The sequence below is a fragment of the Stegastes partitus genome, unplaced genomic scaffold (genome assembly GCF_000690725.1).
Source record: "Stegastes partitus isolate 25-593 unplaced genomic scaffold, Stegastes_partitus-1.0.2 Scaffold865, whole genome shotgun sequence".
NCBI lineage: Eukaryota > Metazoa > Chordata > Actinopteri > Pomacentridae > Stegastes > Stegastes partitus.
In genome coordinates, this window is record NW_007578596.1 from 143,180 (window position 1) to 162,573 (window position 19,394).

The 19,394-nt window shown below is 41.5% G+C and overlaps 3 protein-coding genes across 7 annotated transcripts in view; 1 reads left to right on the top strand and 2 right to left on the bottom strand.

The window, feature by feature from the left end:
- Nucleotides 1–10,164, bottom strand: part of pdlim7 (PDZ and LIM domain 7) — a 31,493-nt gene extending 21,329 nt beyond the window's left edge. Inside the window, exons 1-3 of the mRNA XM_008293220.1 lie at nucleotides 9,989–10,164; nucleotides 7,559–7,657; nucleotides 59–210 (exon numbers count right to left, since the gene is read on the bottom strand). Coding sequence (XP_008291442.1) covers nucleotides 59–210; nucleotides 7,559–7,657; nucleotides 9,989–10,018 — 281 coding nt within the window. The 5' untranslated portion in view covers nucleotides 10,019–10,164. The remainder of the gene's footprint in view (nucleotides 1–58; nucleotides 211–7,558; nucleotides 7,658–9,988) is intronic.
- Nucleotides 10,165–11,710: 1,546 nt separating this feature from the next.
- cltb (clathrin, light chain B) lies at nucleotides 11,711–15,767 on the top strand. 5 transcript variants are annotated; one of them, XM_008293191.1, is made up of 8 exons: nucleotides 11,711–11,889; nucleotides 11,974–12,136; nucleotides 12,745–12,791; nucleotides 12,992–13,109; nucleotides 13,309–13,420; nucleotides 13,817–13,837; nucleotides 14,273–14,326; nucleotides 14,694–15,767. In XM_008293191.1, the coding sequence occupies exons 2-8, from the start codon at nucleotides 11,974–11,976 to the stop codon at nucleotides 14,863–14,865; spliced, it is 687 nt and encodes a 228-aa protein (XP_008291413.1). In that variant the 5' UTR covers nucleotides 11,711–11,889; the 3' UTR covers nucleotides 14,866–15,767. The 5 variants fall into 5 exon arrangements, with proteins under 5 accessions (XP_008291413.1, XP_008291412.1, XP_008291415.1 ...); XM_008293192.1 differs by having other exon boundaries at nucleotides 11,726–11,750; XM_008293190.1 differs by having other exon boundaries at nucleotides 11,711–12,136.
- Nucleotides 15,768–16,330: 563 nt separating this feature from the next.
- higd2a (HIG1 hypoxia inducible domain family, member 2A) lies at nucleotides 16,331–19,193 on the bottom strand. Its single transcript, XM_008293195.1, has 2 exons — nucleotides 18,979–19,193; nucleotides 16,331–17,167 (listed from the first exon to the last, which is right to left on the bottom strand). Exons 1-2 carry the CDS (start codon nucleotides 19,163–19,165, stop codon nucleotides 17,001–17,003), a joined length of 354 nt encoding a protein of 117 aa, XP_008291417.1. The 5' UTR covers nucleotides 19,166–19,193; the 3' UTR covers nucleotides 16,331–17,000.
- Nucleotides 19,194–19,394: the final 201 nt, after the last annotated feature.

Sequence of the window (19,394 nt, forward strand, 5' to 3'; positions counted from 1 at the left end):
ATGGAGGGTGAGTGATCATGTAGCGTTTGGTTGCATCATGCATAACCAGACGACTCACTTGCTGAGGGTGAGGGTGAGGGAGTCTGTTGCTGCTCTGATCTTGTTCTGTGCCTCCACGTGGGTCATGTCCTCGGCGTTGGCGTCACAGATGGACACCACCCAGTCTCCCACTCCGACACCGGCCTGAGCTGCCTTTCCACCCGGCGTCAGCTACAGGAGAAGAAAACGAAATTATTTAGACAGGCTTTAGAACACTGTGCAGAAAAGGGAGAAGGCAGTGATAACAGAAACAAGGAGCATTGTTGTATCACTTCAGTAACTACAAAAACCACAATGCTGATAGTTTAACTGACCAATTAGATCAGATTCTGCAATATTTGCATCATCAGTTCATGCTCCAGTCATCAGGCCACAGGGAACTTAAAACCTCATTGTCTACCAACACAGCCCACCATTATCTCATACATATCAGAAGTTCAAAGCAAAATGAAGGACATTTAAAGACGAAATATTGCGTTCTGATGACTTTGCGGTAATGTCTGCTCACACTTAATCATCAAGTCGGGGAGTCTGAGTGTCTCCGGGTCTGCTTCACTCAACGCTACCAGGAAGAGGCACTATGGGTCACCATGATGTCATCAGTCAGCAGCATATGATTTACTGCAGATGTGATTTAAGAGCATGAGACAAACTCGTGATAGGTGCAGACAAAGACCATATGCTACCAATAGTCACATCATTTACTGGAACGAACCATCTACTTTTTTCCCCCAGGTAAGTCACCGACTGACAAAAGAATGACATCATCGTGTCATATTGTCATGGAGACCGCAGACATATTGAGTCAGAGCTGGAGTCTTGTTACAACAAGAAGAACCTGACATAGTCTATACAGGCAGTAATGTTTTTTTGCACAAGTGCACATAATGCACTGTCTGCCATGTCCTCTAACGCCACTAATATCCAGAGCAGAGATGCCAAATCATGTTTAGTAAGGGCTTAGTCAGCTTGCCCATGCGGCTTAATGAAACTCGAGACTTGTGTCAAATTCTCAGATAACTGGAGAACAAAGTGTTCAGCATCAGATAAGTGAGCGAGTGCCAGGATTTCTGGCAACAACAACAAAAAAAAAAAACCCTATTAGGATTACTCTCTGATGTCACGGATCCCTGCAAATGTTAGCTCATCAAAAGCTCAGAGGACTCAGCGGTTCAATCAATAGTTTTCTGCCATGTTCAGCTAAGCCACCGCACTTGCCGCTTTGATTCTGCACATTAAACATAAACACTTGTGCGAGCGGGGAGGTAATATACTCCGTAAACTGATGACAGCTCTGGCTGGAAAAACTACTCTGCATCCCCGGAAAGACAGCGACGTTAGAGCTGGTCTTGAATCAAAACATGGCAAAGCTAAAAATAGGAAGTAATGCATTCCTCTGAGGCAGTCCAAGTTACACATATTTTACAGCCAAGTTCAAACATCACTTTAATTGCCTTTGATTTGCACTCACTGGAAGCAATTAGAGGGGTTAAGAAAGAAATAATTTCTCCAGTTTAGAAAGAACTTCAAAGAGTTTTAGCAGCTTACACTAGAGAAAAACAAGTAGACTTGGACGCATGTGACAGATTCTGAGAAAAGGGCCATAGTCTGGCATAACGCCACCGAGGTTCTCTACAGGGAGCTGCAATCCTGCCTCCTTTATTTCTAGTCTCTTGGATAGTAAAACTTCACCATCTCATAATTTTGCACACATAAAACAATTATTTAATTAGTATTAAACAACAATATTCCCTATTAGTTTAAACCACAGAAGCACTGTCAAAGTCTCATGGGGGATGTTTACTGCTAACAAAGTTAACACTCCACTCAAAAGCAGCGGTATTCAAAGGTTAGCCAGGATAGTGGTAAATACAAATGCGGCCTAGAATAAAACCCCAGCATTTTCTTGAAGAAGGAGAAGCTCCTTGTAAGAGGTACATTTAGCGATTTAGCAAGTGCAATGGAAAGAGTCAAGAGTGCTCTCCAACACCATCAACAGAACAAAATAAATAAATATCTTTTTAAAGAATGCTATTTATACCTCCAGGAGACTTTCAGAGATTTTAAAAACATTTGCCAAGGAGCACCGACGATGTTCTGGAGGGGTCATGGTGGTCCAGCACTTTATGTAGACACTTTACAACTACCTCACCATTATAGTGTGTATTGCAGATTTTTAAATGTGCTGTGATATCAAAAAGAAGAAGTAAATATACAAAGCTATAAAGCCTGCAGATTGCATCTTACGTGCATGTGTGTCTATGCGGGTTGTGTTGATGGACATAGACACCTGTGCTTCTGGCTCAGGTTCAGAGTGCAGCTGCTCCCTCACTTGAAAAGGCAGCAGTTAAAGTTGCTGCGCTCAGACCTTTGGTTGGTAGGGGGCGGACAGAAACCCTATACCCACCTCGTCCTCCTCCCTCCAGCAGTTTGTCAATACAGCGAAGGACAGTGCAAAACATGTTCTTGTTCTTGCAAAACACGTCGTTTACACGGGATTTAACATGATGGTGTAGCCATATCACAAAGATAGCATGTTGACAATTCCTTTTGTATACAAGCGAGAAGCAGGTTCGTCATGTTACACATCATTTGGTGCAAATGTGATTCACTCGTATGGCATCACGTTTGTGCAACATAAAGTCTTCACAACTTCAGGGATGGCCACCAAAGTCAACAGTTACTGGTATGTTTCAAGGCTTTTTGGCAGAGCACAGTGTCAGAGCTGTTTTGGTATGCTATCACATTTCAAAGTATTAGCCAACCTTTCAAACTGCAATGCCTTGAATTCACCTCTGAAGGGCTCCTGGTGAGTGGCCTTACAGGTGAGCCAGGGCCTCATGCTGGCTCGCAGCCGCTTGTTTTTGTTTGAACTAATAATGCGCTAAAGTTTATCTGCAGCTGGTGATATACTGGCTAAGTAACTCTGCACCAGCTCACTTTTATTCTTTCCACGGCTATTTGGGGGCCGAGAGACAGTCTGTCCTTACATCACTCACACAGCGCAGCTGATGCAAAGCCATAAATATCACTCTGAGAAATGGAAAACCAAACCTGCAAGTATGTGGTCCCCCTGTAATGACTGCAGTGGAACACCTAGCACTAACTCACCTTAAAACACTGCTCACAACACAAGACATTTACATCCGAGCAGAAGAAATGCCCCCTGCGGCCAATCTATCAGCACATACTGAATTATTAATTCAGCCCTCTAACGGGCCTCCTTTCCCAGAGTTTGTGTGTCTGTGTGTGTGGTGAGAAAGACAGAGGGAGTGTTTAGGAGAATACCAGTGATAACGCAACAGATGGCCTCCAAGTCAGACACACTGAGAAACAGTAATGTAAGACTCTATGACACATCCAGCTGTGGTGGTGGAGAGACGTTCACAAACCTCTCCGCTCGCTTATTGACATGACATCATTGGTAATTTCCTCTGAACATTGATTTCAGTGGTGTGGCATGTGCTCGCCGATAGGAACCAGATGGTGCTCAGGAGGCTCAGTTATGGTATCATAATGTTTATGGAATCGCAATGGCACGAGATCTGGGGCAGATATATGGACAAACCTCTCGGAGGAGTTGTTGGGTTGCAACAGAGTGCGGTGCGCTCAATTGAATCGGCATGAAATTACGACGACGTCTTGCTTCCTAAATTTTATGCCTTTCCTACTGAAACAGGATGTTGGCGCAAACATGTGGAAAGAGAGACACAACTTGACTAAAGTGAATCTCCATCTTCTCAAGGTCAGGAGGAAATGTGGAGGAAAGTACGACCAAAAGCTGGCCCACTATTACCATGACCACAGAGTTATATTACACGAGTACCACTTACAGTTAAGTGTGAGTTTTCCCCTGATCAAGACATGTTTTTGGCTAAAGAAGTGGATTTCAAACATGAAAATCTGTTTACTAGTCAAGCTTAGCCTCACTCATATCATGAAAACATCTGAATAATGTCTTCTGTGGCTTTGTGGGAGCTTTACTATGTCTGAGAAAAGAAGTCCGATGATGTCGTTGAAAAAGACTACAAATTCATGTCAGAAATCCTGCATTACGATCTGGTGATGTCGACTGTGAAAGACACAGCATTCACATTGCATTAAGGACATAACAAAAGACCCCATCAAACTGCATTATGGAAAATGTAGGACCTTGTGTCTGGAGTTTGACTCATACATAAGACTACAATTGAAAATATCTCTGCCTCTGCTGCTTTAATTTTGACCAATTTCTAAATCTGTCTATCGCAAACCCGCCAACTTCATGGAAATGCGATGCTAAATAGCAGGACTGTCCCTTTAAATCTTACTTCAATGCCAGTAACATTAAATTTTCAACCCTAATAAAAATTTATGCTCACCAAAGCCGAGCAGCATCCATCCCATGTTAAAGTGATGTCGAGAGGATGGCCATGAAGTGAGGACTATTTACATGCATGCATGGCTGTGACTAGCATCTTTCTCAGTTTTATAATGTCAGGTTGATAAAAAACAGGCTTTCTGGCAGTTTTTTCCCCTCAGTATGGTAAATGATCATGAACAGTCTGATGATTTTACTCATCAGAAATGTGTGTATATCGACTCATGGAAACGAAAAGGAGATTAAGCTGAGCCCCCAGAGCAGAACACTGATATTTAATGAGCCAAATACAAGATATGTACATATTTTCTCAACTGATAAATGGATGTAGATATTATGTTAAGGTCAAAAAGTTGTTTTTTCCTCCCTTTCACAGTGACTTAAAAATAATGGCCATCGCTCCTCTGATCTCACTGGGAAAGTATTCCTTTGAGATCGGAGGAGTCCATCAAAAGTATGAGAAAAGTGAGTGTGGAGGACGTATTAGACACAGAAAGGAGACAACAGGATTGTCTGTTGGCAGCAACAGGGTGGATACGAGAAAAATCCCTGGAATGCTGAGAAAGCATAGCTTCCCAGTCCCACAGACAGAGGAAGGAAACAAGAACATTTGTATAGCATGGAAACTAAAGCACCAACTCACACACACACAGGAGGTAACGAGTCGCAGACCCACAACTCTGCAAATCAATACAAAGATAATCAGAATACCTATCTGCAGTGCAACAAAAACAGACTAATTAAAAAAAAAATAAAGCTATCCTCAATGTTATTACACCACAGCGTGACCAAACGATCAAAAAAAAAACATCAGCTTTAAGAAACCGAGTCTCAAACAAACAATGCTAATCGTCATCTAATCTTTACAGAAAACACTTAGACGCATTGATCTTCCAGCAGCTATCATTTGCAATCTCTTTTGCTTCCCCGAGTGTCTGAAGAGCCTTTTGTCCTGTCACTCCACATGTTCTTCATTTTGTAAATCACTTTTAACTGACGACTGTCTGTGTTGAGATGCTTATCTCATAAGCTCCGAACCAGTAGAGAAAGACCACCCATCCACCCGCTACATTCATCTAATGTTCACCCAGTATGTACAGACCTGACTTTTCCTCCTGTTACTAAGGAATGCTGTATATCTTTGAGGTTTACGTCCCCTTGTTGGATCGTTTTCATCCCCCTCCAACTGTGGGATTCACTGTCCTTTCTTTTATGACAATCACAACGAGAGTTAACAGTCCCTGAGAGGTAAAGAGAGAGCATGCCTGTCACATCTTTATAACTCCTGCACCTTGAGGCCCGGCGTCTGCTGGAACATGCAACAAATACTAGCCACTGACCAGTCGTTAAGGCTCCAAGCTGAGAAGGGCTGTTTTCAGATATGGAGCTAATATCAATCTCACAGCGAACTGCTTAGAATAACCCGAGTCTGGCAAAAATTTATGACCACGCTGGGGGAGAAAAGCTTTGAAAATATGAAACATATTTTTCTGTCAGCAGGGAAAATAATCAGCATGCGAAATGTACCTGGGCTGCAGAAAGACTGGCCTCCCACACCACTTGATTAGTCAAGATAATTCAACTGGAACCCCTGAGTCATCCATTGATATTCACCCAACAGTGCAACCTGCCTGTCGAGACTGAAATTCTTCTAAGTCAACGGCTACATCCCGCCCAGAATACCTGTTTTGTTTGGGGCCATTCATCAGATGAGGTTTTTACATCTGTTTGGTCTTTTATGGGTAGAAGAAAATGTTTCTTGTCAAGAATCCAAGGGGAACATTGTGTTTCTTACTGCGATGTCTGCCAGAAAGCACGGCAAATACAAGACATGTACTGACAAGGCTGGTGATAACTGCTGCCCTCGCTGCAACATTACGTCAGCTCTACACACACACACACACACACACACATCCTCAATGTGATGCTACCTACAACACAAAGCACAGCAAATTAATCAAAGCAACACAGAACAGAGCATTTGATTGCTGTGTTTCCTCTTAATGTTCAATTACAGGGTTTTTCCTGGCTCAGAATGGGCCTCTGGGGGGTGACTATAAAACACAGTAAACATACTGATCCACGGACAGTAAAAAGGAACGAGTCTGTGCTACCATATTTGACTGAAATCCGTGCATTTTCCTGTTATTTCTGACCACTTGCTAGTGCAGCTAAAACCGTGATTTAAAAAGGTATATCCATTTTTTTTATTCTCAATTTTCACATTTTGGACATTGGTGATTTTACTTTGGCACTGGTTAAAACCTCTTTGAAGGTTGTCAAAACTTCCTCTATGCAGGAAAACCCCTCTATTATAACTATGCAACCTTTTAGCAACCACAAAAGACTGAGAGCTCAAATGAATCATGATGTTAATCACACATGTGGGGTCCAAGATTATCCTCACTGAAACAGGAAGCTACAAACATTGAACAAAACTCAAGAATTAATTCATGAACACAAGTCAGTCTTACACTTATAGATCAGCCCAGCCCCTGAGCTCGAAACACAACGCTAAATGTGAAAGGAAAACAGGATCTGTGTGCGCAATATCTGGCAGCAAAGCTGGAATGATTTTGTGCGTGCGTGTGGCTGCAAGTGTGAGTCTGTATGTTTGTCAGGCAAAGCAGCGCTGCACTTATATGGCCTGGAAAGTGGCTGCTGCACTCGCAACTGTAGTTTATGGAGTATTTGAAAATTCATTCAGTGAAGAGTTGGTGACCTAACATGGAGAGTACACAGCACTGTGAAACAAGTGACACCACGTCCTTGTGACCAGCGAATGCTATTCATGCAAAGGGACTGCATGTGAAGACGGACTGGGTAAGAGCTGGGATGTAAGCCATTAAAATTTGAGTAATATGAAAATAAACTCCACAGTCTGCAGATAAGCTCTTTTACTACATGACTGTGCATGCTCAATAAAACGCGAGATAATACGCATATGCTCAGGCTTGGGTCATTATGTGATGACCAAGCTGGTACTTAACGCTAAAAGGCTCTTGTTAATAGGCCAAGACGTTCACACAGAAGCTTAGAGGAGCATAAAATGGCTTCATGTGATGACCTTCTACGCAAATCATCAAGGATAGCGCAAACACTTCAGAGATGCACAGATGCAGAAAAGTACAAAAGCGGACTCCAAAAGCATTTTCTTACCCTTGACACGGTGAGAGGCATGCTGAAGTCCTTTCCACCCTGCAGCCTGAAGCCCCAAGGAGCCGGGCCGCTGAGGGTAACGGAGTACATGTTCATAGCCTTGAGGAAGAGAGAGAGAGAAGGAAATGTCTTAATTAGCCAGAAAGCCCGGAAAAGGTTTTCAAGGCCATACGTCCTTTCTGTTCCATCCAAGCAACCTCGCTGCCGTTTGTCTGCTTTTGTTTCCAACACAAACACACGCATTCCACGCAGAAAATGACATTCCAGTTACTTTCTTTCACAGTGCATAACCTTAAACTTCGAAAAGTGAACTTTAAAGAAGAACTATGTTACAACAGTTTGTTAAATGTGCCATTTGCTAGGAATAATGATCTGGGTATGGGAATTAGGCTAATTGCATTAACACACAGAACAATAAAATGCCAGAGCTGCCGCTGGGACACGACATTCCTACATTTATCAACACACAAATGAGCACACACCGCTTGCGTCATATTCCAAGGAGAGTATATCAAAACAGAACCTGAATCAGAGTTTAACAAATTGTACTACAATGCGAAACTCGTAAAAAAAAACCTGCATCACCGGTCTACAAGAACAAAACTGATCCTCTTTCTTTCAATGTGAATATAGGAAACTCAGTTTATTCACTCTTAAACTGAAATTCAAAGAGTAAAGAAACTGAAAACTTGCTCTGACATTTGTTAATATTTTAAATCATTTGTACAGCGGTTTAACCAGTAAACCACAACTAACACTGACTGTCAACGCACTAACTAGCTCGGTAATTTTAAGAAGCAAAGGCAACTTGAGATGTGGGACTATGTCACAGGCTCTTACTCGGGGAGTTAAGGCCTGACCTCTGTTCGTGTACCCCAACTCCAGCCCTTCCTCCTCCTCAGTCCCACCAGGTGTCATTACTCTCCATGACACACACACAACTATCTAACCAAGATGCCATAATGCAAACCTACCTTGTCCTCAAGGGCCGGCTGGTGGCCCAAACCTTGGAGAAGGCTAAGAGAGTCAGCTAGGGCAAGCAGATTCTCTCTGTGTTGGCAAACCCTACCCCCGATGCCGTCTGTGACACAGGCAAGCCCTCGCCTCTGCTCACTCCTCAGAGGCTATATAAGGAATGTAAAACTACACCAAACTATTTCAGCCCAACACCCACATGAGTCACAGCGAGAGAGGGGGGTAGAGGAGGACGGAGAGAGGTAACGTCAACTACCCCGAGATTTTGGCAAAGGCCTACCATGTTAAAGTCAGTGGATTTTTTTTTTTTTAAGTTCAGAGAGACGACAGACGGCCACAACTGAAGCCAAGCTCATGGAACGCTGCATTCTTTCTGGAGGGCATGAAACACAGTACAACCAAACTAGCAATTATATTTTAACATCAACTTCTTAAAGCAACAGAGCAGCTCACATATTATAAAAATAAAAAAAAAACTATGGTGTCCTTACAGATATTAGTTTAGTGTAAAATATTACAAACCAACCCGCCAAGCACCTCAAGTGATCCATCAATAAAGCCTGCAAATCTGCTAATTTAATGGAAATCATTTTCATTTGTATTCATTTATGTGCTGGTGAACTTCCAGTGCTCTTTCTAGATTGTATGAACAACAATCTCAAATTAGTTTTCTCATATTATTGCCCCCCCTCTTTACTGAGAAATGCAAGAGCCAAAGAAAATCAATTATAAAACGGGACTGCTTAAGACAATACACAGAAAGAGGCACAGCAGCAGCAGCAACAGGTAATGGAGGTTAGATTTCACTTGTGATAACAGCACACTGCAAATTGATTATTTAGCTGTTTTAAACAGATTATATTAAGACAGTGGAAATAAGGCCGTGAACCTGGATGCACTGGAGTTAATTAAACACCACCCACTATATGGAGGAAGGGATAAATAAATATGCTAGTATGCAATTGACGTCTCTGTTTATGGAATATGCTATTTATAAACCCCTATATTATGTCTATAGGAGCTTGTATTTGTAATTTGAGCTCACATTATCCTCGAATGCACGGAATTACACGCTTATTTCTTTTTTTTTTTTTCAAGTGAACAAGCTACACAATCATGAGCTTATATAGCTTACTTTTAAATGATTTCAACGTGTCCAGGGCGTTAATTTGCCTCAGATAATTAAAGAGCAAGCTGTGAACCGTGAATCCTGCGAACACCACCGGGGGATAAACTGACAACACAAGAGGAAGAAGCAGGACGAAAAGTGGAGGAAGAGAGAGAAAAAAAAAAAGTTTTGGATTTAGCAAAAGTCGTTAGCACAGCTGTAGCCCAGCGGGGTTCACGGCGGCAGCAGCAGCAGCAGCAGCAGCTAGCTTAAAAAAAACCGTCAACGGAACCGTTAAAAGTTTTGTTCGGACGGAATTCAGTGAGAAGTTCAATTAATTAGCTTACCTCCTGTCCCTCCCCTTGTTCGCCAGACATCACGAGTCAGTCGCGAGTACCGGGTGAATAAGAAAAAAAAAAAGTCGGTGGGTAAAAGTAAGGCAACTTTGTCGGACTTCCTTGAGGCGGACGTCAGGAAGCCACCGTGGATCCCCCCGGTGAGCGCAGGATCGTTCCCTCACATTCTTTTTAGCTGCTCGCCTCCAACGTCAGGAGTCACATGGGCCGCGGCTTCATTTCATAGCCGGCAATAAACCGAGAGAGGCCGAGCTTCACAAAGAGCCGCCGCTGCTTCGTATCTCCACCGCTTTCTAACACACAATGCCGATCTAATGTTGGGCTTTTTTGTTGTTAACAGAACCGGGATGTTTTAAGTGCAAATCTGACCCTCACGGTGCTGCATAAGTGGCCACAGGTGTGTGAGTGATGGACGAGCACAAAAACAACTTAGTCTGATTTGCATATAATGAAAATGGGATGGAGAATAAACCCAACAACACCACAGAACAATCCCTACGAAATAATTATAAAGTTGGCAGCAGCTGTTTACTGCCGGATTTATTTTACATAAATATTTAATTTTATTTTTGTATTTTCTTTATTTTACAGAGTGCAGCTTTGAGCAACAGAAACAACAATAAATCCCACAAAAACAATCATAAAGTTGACACACCTATTAAAACCGTTTAAAAAAATAAACTCTATAACCTTCCTGAAGGCAGTGATTCTGTATTCAATTCAATTCAAATAACTTTTTTGTTTGTTTTTTTTTAATTGCAAAAGTTTTTTTTTTTTTGATGTTGTTGTTTGTTTTTGTTGTTTTATTTTATTAGAGGACACATTTTACTTTTTTATTTTTTCTTTTGTAATTGTTATTTTTTTAATAGCAAAGCTGTAGTCTGTTAAAAGTAAATACATAGGTATATTTTTATTTATTTATTTTATTTTTTATATATTTTTAGATTTTATATTTATTTTATTTTTAACAGACTACATTCTTGGGGGGATTTTTACCCTCATTAGTAATTTTGATCTTTATAATTTCCTTTCTAATGCATAAGAATAACTTTATACCCAGTGCTGATACTGTTCTTACTTTAATCACAACTCATAATGTCAAAATAGAAATTATTTCCACACAAGTTTTACATTTATGTCTCTAAAATATAGAAATATATATGTGTATATTTAGCTTAAAAATGTGATGCATTGTTATGGGAGAAACTTTCCAGCTAGTACATTATAAATAGTATAAAATAGCTCCATTACTTAAATGCACAGTAATCTCTCTGATAAGACAGACTGTAAGGGACTTCATCTGTAACAAATGGTTCATTAATATGTAATAAATAAATTTGATTAATCATAGGCCATTAATAAGAGCCATTGCGTGTCTCCTTTTTTAAGAGTCATTTATACTTGTGCAGATTTTGCTCATTTTACTGAAGTAAAACTTTAAATGTTAGACTTTTAAGCTTTCATGTGAGCATGTTGAGTTGCATGAAGTTTCTTGGTGTTGTTGTTATTTTTAGTAGGAGTAGTAGTATTGGTGCAAAGCAAACTAACTCCAGCATTTCAGACATCCCTTTGAGACAGAATGCCCTGGACACAGTGCTGTTTGTGTGCTGGTCCAGTGGTGTGTCTGTGGTAAGATGCATGTCCAGGCAGCAGATGGAGACAAACTCCAGTGAAGTGGAGCTGGTACCCTCGGGGTGCTGCCCCTGCTCCATCATCACAGTGGCTGAACAAGTGAAGAAATCATGAATCATCAGTGAGGGCCTTAAATCGAAGCTCAGATTGTTTATTTCAGACGATGTGATTGTTTGCCCCGTTGTTGGCAGCAGTTTATTAAAACCGGCGTAGTACTCGGGTGAAGTATTGAAGTTGTTTGTTTGAACGTTGCAGAACAAGTGGGCTAATCTTTTTTGGTGGTTTTTAACTCCAGCTAGCTTAACCTACCAAGCTCAGTTTAAACTTGTGCACTTTTGTGAAAGATGGCTGACAACGGAGCACACCCGGCTGAAGAGGACCCAGCCGCAGCTTTCCTGGCCCAACAGGAGAGTGAGATAGCGGGGATAGAGAACGACGGAGAGGGGTTTGGGGCGCTGGAAGGAGCCGGGGGTCAGGAGCCGTCTCCGCCGCAACCGGCCAACTATGGCAAGTTTGTCACTGAGCTAATGTCGGCTAGCGAGCTAACTGAAGCTAGCTAGGCTGTCTGCCGGTACTCGCACCGGACCGGTCGTAGTTAGTGAACAAAGACACGGAGGCCATCTGTTGAAAAGGATATCACCCGCTGATACATTAGGGTTGTAAATACAGTCATGTTATATTGACAGAACTGCTCATTCGTAACTAACAGGACGTTAGCCGCTAGCCGAGCTAGCCGACGTTTGTTTGTACACCAACAACGTACGTTCGTATTTTAACATCCTCCTGGAGTTATGCTATGTAGCATCATTACTAACGCTCTTTACAACCCAACAAGTGCATGTAGTAACGTTGTGTGGTGGTAACTGACCAAAATAAGATAATACTTCACTGGAAAATCCTGTCCTGATAACTAACAAAGCAGCTCAGACAACATCAGTGGCCAAACAGGTGCAGCTGCATTTCTCAGGTCTTATTCGCTTCCAGAGCAAAAGTAGTAACAGAAAGCAGAAGTTGCCACAGATGGCGAGGAAGACAAGCTGGAAAGCTCCAAGAAGCCGATCGTAACGTTAAACTTGTGTTTTGTCTTTTTTTTTTTTTTAAAATCATGATGCTAGACGACTTCGGAGACGAGCCTGCCACGGTGAATGGAGACATGTTCCCGGTGAGTGTGTTTCCACGCGTCTCTTCACAGGTGGAAGGTTGAGTTTTATTCTGAACACTATCACATACATTCTCCTATGTTTTTGTGTGTTGCTGGATTCCTTTATGTGTTGTTAATAAAAGTGATGGGTTTACCATCTGGCCTGTGTATTAATCAAACATCTGTTTATAATGGAGTAAATGTTTTATGTCCTCCTTTAGGAGTCCAATGGGCCAACAGACAACTATGCAGCCATCGCCCAGGTGGATATTCAGAGGCAGGAGCCAGAAAGTTTACGCAAGTGGAGGGAGGAGCAGAAGACACGCCTTGAAGCATTAGGTGAGCAAACATGTTCCCATGGGGTCATCAGTCATGATACACAATGCACTTCTTACCTGATTCCGCCATTTTGTCATGGAAGAGGAGCAATGCAGCATGTCACACAAATCAAGCTAATCATATGTCAATCCCTCCTTTCTTCTCCTCCTCCTTGCTTGGGGACTCCCGATGTTGTTTTCTGCCGTTGCACCCTAACAAGACTCGGCATCCAAGGCGGCAGAGGCAGAGTGGAGAGAGAAAGCCAAAAAGGAGCTGGAGGATTGGCATGTACACCAGAATGAGCAGATGGAGAAGAACAAGGCCAACAACAGGTTAGGGTCTGACATTTCCCCAGTTAACATGCAGAGAAGTAACAGTTGGTGATGATGCCAGTGTAATCGCTACACTAAACTCCTTTCATTCAGCTCAACAACTCAAGCTGATGGATGTAATTGTTCTCAGTAGGAATTGTTCAAAATGAAAACTATATCAACATCATAATATTGGTTAGGTTTGCATATATTTTACAACTGAATGATTAAGAAGTGATGTAAACAGTTGCAGGATTTGTCTTTAATTTACCCAACCAAGGTGATAGAATTAGTTTATTGCTTGTGTCTGTCTACAACCCGAAGATTGTTGTTTTAGTCTGGTGCTTCCAATTATATCGCAGCCTTTCCTTTTTTCTTGACCAAGCTAACCAGTTCTTCTCTCACACTTTCCAACAGACTCTGTCCAAGTCTGGCACGGTATCACTCTGCATCTGTAGCTCTAGTTTTAGTTTTTGGGTTGTTTTTTTGTTTTGTTTTTTTAAGTGCTGAGAGACAACTCTCTGATGAGATAACAGGAAGCTAGCAAGCTTGAAGGAATGCAAACACCAGAAAGCAAATGTCACAGTTTCCATCCATGCTACAGTCCAGCACCAAATGGTCTGCATTTGCTTGAAATTCTTCACCCAGTCCAAGCTTGTTTAATAGCAACCAGGTATTATCGTGGTATATAAACACTATACAGTCAGTGCTGTAGCATTTAAAGTATTTCTACCTCATTAGAGCTGTTTCTCAGTCACTTTCATAATCCTTTCACATTAGACCCTAACTTTTCTAAGCTTGTTGTTTGACACTGAAACTGTTCTTCTTTCTCCTTCTTTTTTTCCTGCTTTCTTGGCCTTGCCTGCGTACTAGGATTGCTGACAAGGCTTTCTACAAACAGCCCAACTCTGATGTTATAGGCTTTGTGTAGGTTTAGAACTCTTATGCTTTTTTTAATGTTGTATGCCCTGTCCCCTCCTGAATTGCCACTTTTTACCCGATGCATGCCCCAACACTAAAATCACTAGTCTGCTTCTGAAGGCCTGATTTGGTTTTTCTTGCATTTTAATTTGACTGTGATACCGTTCTTCAATGTGGTTATAAATAACGGCAAATAGCAAACATGTCTCCAGCAAATACAAAGAAATATTGATAAGTATGAATGATTAGTTTAAAGAAATGCATGAAGCTGTATTGTATCTTGTGCCCAGGTGCTATTCGTATGATTGAACCATGTTTGGTTCTGAAATCCCTCCCAATACTGCAGCTCATCATCTCCCTCCCCCACTTGCAGGGCATCCGAGGAGGCCTTCCTGGCGGAGAGCGACGGCGACAGCCCGGGGTCCGAATGGGAGAGAGTAGCTCGTCTCTGTGACTTCAACCCCAAAACCAACAAGCAGGCGAAGGATGTTTCTCGAATGCGTTCGGTCCTCATCTCTCTCAAACAGACGCCTCTAGCTCGCTAGAGGACGCCGCGGGGGGAGAATTTTGTTGTAGAAACATTGCCTTTTCACTTTTAATCTCACATTGCATCAGAAGAATTTGTATACCCTTTTCCATAAAACTCCTGGTATGTTTATAACCTTTAAAAAAAACAAAAAAACCCTCCTGCCTTTCTCGATGCCTAATATATTCAAGTAATATACTTAACCTGAGGCTCTTGTGAGACGATGGACTGCTCAATTGTTACAACATCCTATAGCTGGTCAGCTTCATCACTGCTACACTTAAGAAAATATTGTTACTGTAAGTTCAACATTTTCCTTTCCCCTTTAACTTATAAATTGTTATTAGGTCAACTTTATTGCATGCCTGTGCCAATATTTTGGATGCACAGATTTTAGTTGTTTTATAAATTTGCATTTTGGTCAAACACTTACTAATGAAGCACTGCTGCGGATTAGATTGTAACCACGTATGCCTCTCATCGATGTAGAAACACAAACACTTTGTTCACATTTGTTGTATTATATCCCCAATATTTAAGGTAGCTCGCATACTTTTCTGTTACACATAAATAAGCTTGTGGCCTTTTTGATCTAGCTCTTACTCCAGTTTGAGTATTCAGCCAGATGGATTTTCTCTCCAATTAGGCAAGATTTTAGCAAAAAGAAGAAGAAAAAAAAATCACAACCAAAGATTTCTGCTATCACCTAAATTTCACATGATTTACGGCTTGTTTCTCATTTTAGCGACTGAGTTACACCAACACATTTTAGGTTTATTTTAACAAAACAATAAGCTGTCAATTTCAACAGTGATGTCTGCACATTGTTTCACATGTTGCCTATTTGGACTCTATGAATACTGAAAAAGTGAATGTTAAAAGGGAACTGGAAAATAAAAACAGTGGAGTATGATCACCTCAGTCAGTTTGTGTGTGAATATTTCTATGCTGCGACTGCCCTGGAGATCCATCCATCCATTATCTATACATGCTTAATCCTCACTAGGGTCATGGGGGGCTGGAGTCTATCCCAGCTGACTCAGGGTGAAGGCAGGGGACACCCTGGACAGGTCACCAGTCTATCACAGGGCTACACTTAGAGACAGACAACCAAGCACACTCACATTCACACCAACGGACAATTTAGAATCACCAATTAACCTCGACATGTTTTTGGACTGTGGGAGGAAGCCAGAGAACCCGCACTGCACAGGGAGAACATGCAAACTCCACACAGAAAGATCCCAGGTAACCTCACTGGGACGCAAACCAGCGACCTAATAGCTGCGAGGCAACGATGCCAACCAACGTACCACCTTGCAGCCCTTCCCTGGAGATGATCACTTGAATAAAAGCATGTGTGGCCCTGCACCACTTCCGTCGCATATTCCTGAAGGTTGTGGAATAGACCTCGATTTAAAGCATTCAGGTGACAAAAACAAGACTGTGACAAATCCGGAGGCAAGAATGTGTTAACAAAAACGCAGCTGTAAGTTTTGTGTTTAATTCTTTATGTTAAATCACTGTTCCATTTCTCACTTAACTGCATAACGAAATTCTCTGCATACAGGTGAAGTGATTTCACAGTGTGGTTGCGTTTTTCATACATTAAAAGTCCTTCATTGTCTTCAAGTGACATGAAATCCTGTCTAATGTTCAAAGTGAACCTTGACCCTGACCTGTGTCGCCGTCCACATAACTGCTTACAATTAATTGCAACTCTGATTTTGTTTTTTCTACATCCCATTAAATACAGGCTGTGTAAGGAGTAGATGGCACCTGAGTAGAGCTGTGTGATGTTTGAAACACAAGAGACCAGGCTCAAATCAAAATTTATATCAGAAGACACAGTCAGGTGTGATAAAATATAACAATGATGACAATACAAGGGGTGCTGTTATAGCACAGTTAAAGAAAAGTCCAGCTGGCTTACTAGGTCTGGTAAGGAGCTGATTCTGCTAACTTAGAGCAAAAATATTTTATCACTATGAGCAGTTTTTGTGCAATAAATAATGTTGGCCTCAACATATGTGTCTGAACAATGTCGGGAACATAATAAATCATTCAGTTTATTCGAACAGTCCAATTCCAAGTTGGATCTGGTCTGACTCCAAGTTGAACGGACCGTGGCAGAGGAGTGGGACTGGTCCGTCTTCACTGTTTGGGTTTCAGAGCCGTGGACAGGACGCCAACAATAATGGCAACGACAGTGAAGCCTTGAGCAAAGATACGTCCCCTCATCAGCAGCTGGGACTGTCTGGTTTTCCCTTGATGGAAGGCTCGGAGACCATAGATCAGTGCTCCTGCTGTGCCCAAACAACCTGGAAAAAAAAGGCAACTTAAAGACAATGCAAGGACTTGAAGGTAAAAGTGAAGAGCAGATACTTTAAGTACTGCAATATATGCTCAACATGAATATACACACAGCATTTGAACAAATTCTGTTTATTCGCCTTAACATAGGGGAATAGGTATTTAAACATGCAGCATCATGAAACAACCAAGTATGCAATACATTAAAAATGATAATTAGCAGACTGAAAGTGAGGTCATAGACCAGAAATCACAAGAAATGAAGGATCATGTTGAGAGCTGTCTGAAACAATTTCTTAGATGACAAATGGTGAAGTTGTGGACATTCAAGCGCCTGACAACATCCTTAAAATCACTACGGCTACAACATGCCAGCATCCAGCATGCCAACAACCTGCTCTCGTCTTTCTTTTGTCATCTGTACATTCGTTTCATTTCAATAAAGCTGCATTTTAAGCAGGTCTTTTATAGTCGCTGATCAAAGGAGCGTCTGTGTGCCGCTCACCCAATCTGATCACTGTCCTTTAAAGCAACACCTGACGACAGTGTGGATTAACTCAGTGGTGGTGAATTTGTCACCAGCCGAACCTCTCAAAAACCTTTTCTGCACAATTGGCTTAATTTAGCTCTATTCAAAGCAGAAAAAATGGAATTGACATTTTTGCTTTGGAAGTCCGAACAGATTGCATGCTGCGTTAATATTTTTGTTCAGTGTAGAATGGAAAGATGGAGGCATAAAAGGACACTGCAGTGTGTTTGGTGCAACAAAAAGCCTATTCAGACATGTGTTGACTGTCAGGGTCATTTTGACTGAAACAAAAGGACACCACTTTGACAGCAGTCAACAGGAAAGGGTGCGTGCACAAAAATCAAGGGGCATAACCCTTTTTCAGTTGTTGTTGCCCCTAGCAGTGTTTATCAGAGTCAGAAAACTAGTTTTGCTGATTTCTGAAGAGATTTATCTTTGATAATCCTTACAACCAGCCACAATGAAGTGGATAGGAATGGAAGTCTGTGAAATGCCCAAGAAAAACTCAACAAAAGTTCTGTCCACAGACTGACAAACTTCACTGTCAGCAATTTTAAAATTATTTAGAAATACTGCAACCATAAACTTTTTTTTAGATTTCACCTCTCCTCTATGTGAAAGGAAGCAGTGTTCAGGGACGATATACAACCTGTGCAGCTGTCACACTGAAATAACACGAAACATATTTTTATCATCCTTATAATCGTTTAGATTTGCTTCACTTGCTTTTTATTTGTCTTTTAACACCTACTGTTAATTTGACGTACTTTTTTCATCTTATATTTCTGCTTGTCGTTAATTTACTGGTACGCACCAAAACACAAAATCAAATATGTGAAAACCTAGTTGGCAATGAAACAGATAATGATCATAAACTTTATAACAGAGGAGAATTGCACCTTCCTTCTATCCAAAAGGTTGGAGGACAGGATACCAACAGCCTGTAACAGGAGACCACATGTACAGTACATAGAGTACACTTCAGGTTTTTTTTTTTTTTTAGGCTTACCTTGAACATTTAATACTATTTTCCATCAGGGCAACACTGCACTTAAACACATTTGGCACAACTTTAACTAAAATATAAGCACGTTTTTGACGAGCATGACTCAAACAAAAATACAGTTTAGCTACTCTGTTGTTAGCTGACACAGCTAGCAGAGCTAATTCAGTATGACAGCGCTTTAAATGCTAATATAATGTATTTATCATTGATGTGAGCTGACTGTCGTTTAAAGGACGCGCTTGTATAACTTCCCTCTGGCGCGTTGTGCCGCTTGTGTAACTCACCTATCGGGACGAAGGGGTTCTCCTTGGTTTTCCTTATAAATTTCTCTTTAAAAGTCTCATCTTTGGACCTCGGCAGCGGGCTGAAGCCCTCGATAACGGGCGGCTCAGAGAAGTCAAACGGCAGCGGCCCCGGAGGCGCGGCTTTCGGTGTTCGCTCCGGGACTGTTGGTGTTGCTGCAGCCGCCATGTTTACTGTGGAAGACCCGAGGAAACAGGGAAACTAAACTTCCGGTTAACCTTTAACCCCACATTTCACAATAAAATACCGCATATTGTGAAGGCCCTGTGTGGTGAAAATCAAACTGTGTTGTGTTTTGCTTGTTTAATTGAAAAAAAAAAAAGATGTTATGAATACATTTGGTTCTGCTATTCCTCAATCCCCACTACAGTTAAATTCAAATAATTTTATTTATCCC

What these genes read in the sequence shown, in the direction of transcription:
- cltb (XM_008293190.1), top strand. Translation starts at nt 11,974, where the DNA reads ATGGCTGACAACGGAGCACACCCGGCTGAAGAGGACCCAGCCGCAGCT. An exon ending in GCCGCAACCGGCCAACTATG is followed by an intron (nt 12,137 to 12,744) that starts GCAAGTTTGTCA and finishes TCATGATGCTAG; the next exon opens with ACGACTTCGGAGACGAGCCT. An exon ending in TCTGATGTTATAGGCTTTGT is followed by an intron (nt 14,327 to 14,693) that starts GTAGGTTTAGAA and finishes CCCCACTTGCAG; the next exon opens with GGCATCCGAGGAGGCCTTCC.
- higd2a (XM_008293195.1), bottom strand. Translation starts at nt 19,165, where the DNA reads ATGGCGGCTGCAGCAACACCAACAGTCCCGGAGCGAACACCGAAAGCC. An exon ending in GAACCCCTTCGTCCCGATAG is followed by an intron (nt 17,168 to 18,978) that starts GTGAGTTACACA and finishes TTTTTTTTCCAG; the next exon opens with GTTGTTTGGGCACAGCAGGA.